The 8,084-nt window shown below is 43.7% G+C and overlaps 1 protein-coding gene across 1 annotated transcript; it reads right to left on the bottom strand.

The window, feature by feature from the left end:
- Positions 1-2,023: 2,023 nt before the first annotated feature.
- On the bottom strand, positions 2,024-7,806 carry LOC114439537 (GTPase IMAP family member 4-like). Its single transcript, XM_028411559.1, has 2 exons — positions 7,625-7,806; positions 2,024-3,415 (listed from the first exon to the last, which is right to left on the bottom strand). The coding sequence occupies exons 1-2, from the start codon at positions 7,635-7,637 to the stop codon at positions 2,322-2,324; spliced, it is 1,107 nt and encodes a 368-aa protein (XP_028267360.1). The 5' UTR covers positions 7,638-7,806; the 3' UTR covers positions 2,024-2,321.
- Positions 7,807-8,084: the final 278 nt, after the last annotated feature.

The following is an 8,084-nucleotide window of genomic DNA, read 5'->3' as shown; positions in this document are numbered from 1 at the left end:
CTGCAGATGTTTTACCACTCGGTGGTCTCCAGCGTCATCTTCTACGCTGTAGTGTGCTGGGGCAGCAGGATGAAGACGGCCGACACCAACAGACTCAACAAGCTCATTAGGAAGGCTGGCTCGGTGCTGGGAGTGGAGCTGGAGTCTGTGGTGGAGGTGACAGAGAGGAGGATACTGAGGAAACTCCTCGGTATTCGTAACAACACGTCTCACCCCCTGCAGGACACACTGCTGTCCTACAGGAGCACATTCAGCGGTAGACTGAGACTACCGAGGAGCAGCACAGAACGCCACAGGAGGTCCTTCCTGCCAGTGGCCATCAGACTGTATAACTCCTCCCCTTTCTGTAGGGAGAAGCGCTAGATAATCATGTCAGGCATCACTGTCATTCCCTCCACTGGTTTATATTTATGTTTACTTAGTACCTTACATCTCCATATTTGTATCCATGTATCATATATTGTGCTCATACTGCGTACTGTACTCTTTTTTGGATTATAGTGACACTTATACTCTGTACTTAACTGCATTTATTGTGACTTGATACCTCTGGCACAAGAATTTCCTTCGGGATTAATAAAGTTTTATCTTATCTTATCTTATCTTATGTGTTAAGTAAGTTTTACAGAAGATCAAAGGAAGACAGGTATACTGAATGTATTGAGAAGTGTGTAACTTCATTCTTCTCATAGACTTTTGTCTATTTTGTCTGTTGTTTTCTGCTCCTTGGATATAGCTCTGGTTGATATCAAGCTAAGGTTGTAAATCCAGATCTTGATTGAAAGAATGTGTTCATCCCCATGACCCCATTTTACGACCCACCCTTCCTATGAGTTTCTCTTCCTGGTCACCTCCAGATCTGACCCACAGCCTATGAGATTTTAGGACTTAAAGTGAACTTACATGGGGGAAGAGGTGTAAGCTTTTATGGGGCGTCATAAAGTCACTCGTATGGGACAGTGATCATTCTCATGAACTTATCTTCAACTTAGGTTTACGATTGACAAAAGGGGACCCCCTGCTATTTCCTTTCCGTTTTCTCCTGACTCTAAGGTTTAACCATTACCAAATAAGGTAAACTAAATATCAGTTGAGCTGACCCCATTGGTGCAGGATTAGGGGAGGACATGATTTTATGGTACCTCAAGATAAGATAAAAGGTGTTTGCAAAAGAAGGGCGTGTTGTTCTCCTGCTGTGAGGCCGGGCAACCACAGACATCTCTGTTTGTGTGACTCAGAATTTGCTTCTTTACTGTTAGAATAAATTGTAATTTTGAGACCACATATTGTCAACTTCTTCTTAATCAAAGAACCGGGGAAGATGAACGAAGGGATCCAGAAGATCATTCCTCAATAATGTGCTCAGTGTCACTGCTCTCATTCATGAAGAGGACAGAGGACAAGCGCCAATGGTGAATCTGCCAATCTTGGTGTTCTCTCATTTTTGAAAAATTTCTCTTAGATAAATTTCTTCATGTTGTTCATAACGTCGCTGTCACCTACTGTCTTAGGTGTGCTGTAAAAAAACAGCAGCCTCCCACACAACAGCTAAATATCACAATGAGGTAAAATTTATTACATTTATTATCTGGGACAATCTTATATTTTATATAATATATTTAATGTAAAATGCTGGCACTTCAAAGTCAATCAACATAAGTTTGTTCACACAAAGCAGGGCTATAGTTGGATAGGTTGAAATTTTTGGACTCAGCTCTTCCCTGAAAGCGCTGATAGCTTAGCATCATTCACAATGATTTCCAGTCTTTCACATTCAATCAGTAGGTAGCAGTTTGTGGAGAACATGGCCAATCTTAATAACATACAATGAGAATGAAACGGGACTGATTCAGATGTGAGAATAAATTCACAAGGTTTAGTTTTCATACGTCTTTATTTCTCCTCTCAGTACATGAAGACATATACTTTACCACAATTAAGTGATGATCAAACAGAGAACAAAGCCAAATAATCAAAGGATTCCCATGAACATAATGAACTGTATAATTAGAAGAACATTTCAAATCAACAGCAGATATTATGAATGAGATGCAAACATTTTCCCTACATGACTTCATTTTAAACGTTTTGCGATGCTGTAGCTCAGTAAGTAGCTCTAGAACTGTTAAAATCTCTACTCAGATGATGATAAAATGGATTATGATCAGAGTTCCTCACTTGTATCTTCCTCACTTTCTATTTCAAAAAGTGCTGATTGTCCTGCCCACTTGTACAAAGCTATTCAGCAGGAGACATATTGGATTAGACATCTCAGCTTCCTTTCTGGCCTGATATTCATAACTGGTTTGAAGCTTCAGGTTCTATTTGAACAAGCTCCCAATAGCCCGTCCCAGTTGTGAAATTCCTCCAACTATAGTTCTGCCTAACATCACCAGAGAAAACAATGGATCAAACCCTTCAGCTTCCTCTCTTGCCTGATTTTCATGCCTGGATTGAAGCTTGTTTCTTTCCTCTCTCAGTTCTCTGTCATGTTCTTCCTTTATTCTTTCCATTGTGTTTTTCATCTCCCTCTCTCTCTTCTCTCTCTCTCTCTGTCTCTCTTCCTCTCTCTCTTTCCTCTCTCTCCTTCTCTCCTCATCCATCTCCTCTTTCATCTTCTTCCTCTCCTCCTCTCTCTCTTTCTTCTCCCTCTCTCTCTCAGCCTGAAGTTGCTCACTGATTTTCTGCATCTCCCTGTCATATTTTTCTTGTATTTGTCTCTCCATGTTTTCTCTTTCTCTGCGGATTTGTGCTTCCTTTTCTTTCAGGATGCGTTGTTTCTCCTCTTCGATGGCCCTCTCAGCCTCTTGGAACATCTCGTTGGTGTAGTGGCTTCCTCCGTTCTTCTGGACTATCTGTCTGATCTTGTTGAGCAGCTCAGTGACCTGAAGCCTGCAGTCCTTCAGCTTATTATCGAACACATGGTACTGGTTGTTACATCTCTTCACAAGTTCCTGCAGTTCTGGGCTGTCGCTCAGGTATTCTTCAATGGTGGTATCTTCAAGCAGGTCACCATGAGTAAAGAGAACCATGCTGTATCTGTCTGCAGCCCCTCCAAAGATGTTTTGAATCATCTGCACCGTCTGCTTTTCCTCATCAGTGAACCGGCCCAGCCTGATGACCACCAGGAAGATGTGGGGTCCAGGAGCACTGTAACTGATGCACTGAGTTACATCTTTAGTTGTTCTATCCATGCCGAACCTGGTGTCAAACAGACCAGGGGTGTCAATGACAGACACCTTTTGTCCATCCACAGCAGCTTTGCCTTTAGAACAGTCCACAGTCATGGACTTGGCGCTGAACTTGGACTCAAAGCACTGTCTTCCCAGGATAGTGTTTCCTGTGGCGCTCTTTCCAATGCCAGTCTTCCCCACCATCACTATCCTCAGCTCCTCATCATTTCTTATGAGGGATCCTGTGGAGGAGAATGAGTAAGAATCTGGTACTCTGCAATGAATACAGCTGACAGGTGGCAGTTGAATGAAGGATTTAATCTTAATCTGATCTAATACCAGTTACTGCTTTAATGTAATTCATTTCCTTTCGTGTTTCACGATCTAACACAGCTTCAGGATACAGAACAAGCTTACATGTTTACAGGAAAGTGCTGCAGTTCTATTAAATGGCTCCCTCTGCTGGATTCAAGATAAGATATACCCCAGTGATAAAGAAATGAGTAACGGACTAAATACCAGATAATATGCAATAGGTTTACATGTGCTGGCAGGCTTAGGGTTATATGTGACCTGATTGATTTTTTGTTATTAAAGACAAATAAACAACAACATATACTTTAATGATTATACTGATATTTAGGGCCCGAGCACCGAATGGTGCAAGAGCCCTATTGAAACCCTTAGGATTATTATTTTTAGGGCGCGAGCACCGAATGGTGCAAGAGCCCTATTGAAACCCTTAGGATTATTATTAGGGTGCGAGCACCGAATGGTGCAAGAGCCCTATTGAAACCCTTAGAATTATTATTAGGGCCCGAGCACCGAATGGTGCAAGAGCCCTATTGAAACCCTTAGGATTATTATTTTTAGGGCGCGAGCACCGAATGGTGCAAGAGCCCTATTGAAACCCTTAGGATTATTATTAGGGCCCGAGCACCGAATGGTGCAAGAGCCCTATTGAAACCCTTAGGATTATTATTCCCCCCCCCCCTTAGATCGCATTTTTGGGGGCCTTAACATGCCCAAAAACTCACCAAACTTGGTAGAAAAATTCATTCGCCCGAAAAATTTTGAAATTTGCTGACGTTTGAAACGCACATAGGAAAATGACTCTATAGGGCCCCCAATGCGTAGCCCCTCTGGCCAGTTTTACACAGGATTATGAAAATTGGCACACATATGTATCACCTCAAGACGCACAAAAACCCAACAGGAAGTCTGCCATTTTGACTTTTGTGGCCATTTTTTGCCTATTTGTGACCCTGCTTCAAAACTTTTCACGCCTCACATACTTCATGCAATTGAGCTGAAATTCACTGTGTGCACTCAGGACAACATAGGGAATAGACTCATTCCAAAACTCTTTCAAAAGTATTACCGTGTGGCGGGGGAGTGGCCTCAAAACCCAACAGGAAGTCCGCCATTTGAAAGTTTGTGGCCATTTTTGGCGATGTGTGACCCTGCTGCAAAACTTTTCACGCCTCGCATACTTCATCGGATTGAGCTGAAAGTCACCGTGTCCACTCAGGACACCATAGGGAATAGACGCATTCCAAAACTCTTACAAAAGTCTGACGGTGTGGCCGGGGCGTGGCCGGGGCGTGGCCTCAAAGTTTGACCATTTCAGAGGAAACAGGAAGTCGCTATAACTTATTCGTTTTCTGTCCAATCTATACGAAATGTCACATGTATGATCAGAGTCTGACCCTAAACACATCTATACAACAATATTGAGGCTTTCACAGAGCGCCACCTACTGGCTACACAAAATGTTGTGTTTTCATAGGTTTTTCTGCGTGCCCCTGTGGCCTGTTTTGGGGAGGCTCATGAAAATTGGCACACGTGTGTATCACCCCAAGATGCACAAAAAAGTCTCTTGGACCCCCCCTCCAAACCCAACAGGAAGTCCGCCATTTTGATATTTATGTTACTTTTTGGCGATTTGTGACCCTGCTGCAAAACTTTTCACGCCTCGCATACTTCATCCAATTGAGCTAAAATCACTGTGTCAACTCAGGACACCATAGGGAATAGACGCATTCCAAAACTCTTACAAAAGTCTGACGGTGTGGTGGGGGCGTGGCCTCAAAGTTGACCATTTGCCATTACAAAGGAACTCCCTGTATTTTTTGCCCTAACGCGTAGCCCCGCTGGCCAGTTTGACACAGGATCATGAAAATTAGCACACATGTGTATCACCCAAGCGGCAACCTTCGGGGCTCAAAGTGGAAGCCCATGCGGAAGTGTCAAAACTTGTAATTCACGCTGCAACAGCTGGGGGTTGGCTCCAAAAGCGAGTAATTTCCCATAGACTCCCATGTTAAAATGGCCGACTTCACAGCAGAAATTAACATGTTTACGGCCTGGTACAAAAAACCACTCTGGTCTCAGATGATAGGTTCTCTTCTAGTGTCAATTGTAGGGGGGGTGAATTTTTTTACAACCCACTCGTTTCAATTGTATTCGGACTTAAAATTACGCATAATTATGGGCGTTGCCACTTGAGTGACAGACAGTTGACGTATCACAGCGTGAGTTTCCTGCTCCCACGATCGCCCGCCCCCCTAAACCCCGCTCATGCTCCCCCTCTTTGTCCATATTTGAGAGTTTTGGCGGACGTGACGCTGTCAACATGGCGGCGGTCATCACGTCCCGGAACCTCCCACCGAGCCTCAAAACGGCTCTTCAGAAACAAACGGGTGACGTCACGGAAGCTCTGTCCATAGTTTTTACTGTCAATGGTATCACCCCAAGACGCACAAAAAAGTCTCTTGGACCCCCCCAACAAAACCCAACAGGAAGTCTGCCATTTTGACTTTTGTGGCCATTTTTTGCCTATTTGTGACCCTGCTTCAAAACTTTTCACGCCTCACATACTTCATGCAATTGAGCTGAAATTCACTGTGTCCACTCAGGACACCATAGGGAATAGACTCATTCCAAAACTCTTTCAAAAGTATTACCGTGTGGCGGGGGAGTGGCCTCAAAACCCAACAGAAAGTCCACCATTTGAAAGTTTGTGGCCATTTTTGGCGATGTGTGACCCTGCTGCAAAACTTTTCACGCCTCGCATACTTCATCGGATTGAGCTGAAAGTCACCGTGTCCACTCAGGACACCATAGGGAATAGACGCATTCCAAAACTCTTACAAAAGTCTGACGGTGTGGCCGGGGCGTGGCCTCAAAGTTTGACCATTTCAGAGGAAACAGGAAGTCGCTATAACTTATTCGTTTTCTGTCCAATCTATACGAAATGTCACATGTATGATCAGAGTCTGACCCTAAACACATCTATACAACAATATTGAGGCTTTCACAGAGCGCCACCTACTGGCTACACAAAATGTTGTGTTTTCATAGGTTTTTCTGCGTGCCCCTGTGGCCTGTTTTGGGGAGGCTCATGAAAATTGGCACACGTGTGTATCACCCCAAGATGCACAAAAAAGTCTCTTGGACCCCCCCTCCAAACCCAACAGGAAGTCCGCCATTTTGATATTTATGTTACTTTTTGGCGATTTGTGACCCTGCTGCAAAACTTTTCACGCCTCGCATACTTCATCCAATTGAGCTAAAACTCACTGTGTCAACTCAGGACACCATAGGGAATAGACGCATTCCAAAACTCTTACAAAAGTCTGATGGTGTGGTGGGGGCGTGGCCTCAAAGTTGACCATTTGCCATTACAAAGGAACTCCCTGTATTTTTTGCCCTAACGCGTAGCCCCGCTGGCCAGTTTGACACAGGATCATGAAAATTAGCACACATGTGTATCACCCCAAGATGCACAAAAAAGTCTCTTGGACCCCCCCTCCAAACCCAACAGGAAGTCTGCCATTTTGACTTTTGTGGCCATTTTTTGCCTATTTGTGACCCTGCCCCTTCCCCATAGGGAATAGACTCATTCCAAAACTCTTTCAAAAGTATTACCGTGTGGTGGGGGAGTGGCCTCAAAGTTGACCATTCGCCATTACAAAGGAACTCGCTGTGTTTTATGCAGTACTACCCATATACTTTATGCAATGTGGACAAAATCTTACAGTACTGCTATGGACCCGAGTCTGAACAGATATATATGCTAATAGGATGATACAGTCATAGCGCCACCTACTGGTAGCAGGAAAGTTTGGTTGTAAACATGTGTTTGTTGTACATCTCTGCAAATGAGAGGAGAGGAGAGTATAGGACAGGAGAGTATAGGAGACAAGAGCATAGGAGAGAAGACAGCGATAGCCCCGCGGATCGCAAGGTGCGTGAGGGCCCGCAATGCTGCTTGCAGCTTTAATTTTTGACTGTTTTTGTTTACTTCTCTGTCTGTCCTCTCGCCTCCTGTCCCCTGTCCAAGCTTCTTGCCTTGCAGACAGGTGGCAATAAAAGGGCCTTTCACAGAAACTGGTCTTCTGTATGGGTAGTAGTTGCATTTTAAAACAGGAATAAAGTATGTGACTTACCAAAGTTGGCCATGTTTGTCTTGAAATTGTCCTGTTGAGGTTAAAGTGTAGAGTGTAGAGTCTTCAGATGAAGTGCCGAAGCAGTCTGCTATCACCCTTTATACAGATCCTCAGGAATTTTAAAAAATTCCCCACATTCCAGTTTCTCAGGTAATTCTTCAGATGACGTGCAGACACAGAGTTGCTACAGCCGTTAACCCACAAATAGGTGAAAGTGAAACTAAAACTGTCTGAATCTTTCAGTTCAGTACTTTTTTTCTGACATAGTGTTGCTAAGAAGGAGATTTAACAAAGAGAGATATGGTTATTTCATTTATGTTAAGCTTTTGTCTTTGATTCTGTGTTCTTAGAAAGAGTGATCGGAGTTTGATTGCTTCTGTCTCCGCCTAGGCTGAGCAGGGAATCGTGGAGTTACTTCCTTACTCTAGTAAAAATGCAAGAATGAGGAAACATGAACAAA

Source organism: Parambassis ranga, chromosome 1 (genome assembly GCF_900634625.1).
Source record: "Parambassis ranga chromosome 1, fParRan2.1, whole genome shotgun sequence".
Lineage (NCBI taxonomy): Eukaryota > Metazoa > Chordata > Actinopteri > Ambassidae > Parambassis > Parambassis ranga.
This window is presented reverse-complemented; position numbering and strand designations above follow the sequence as displayed.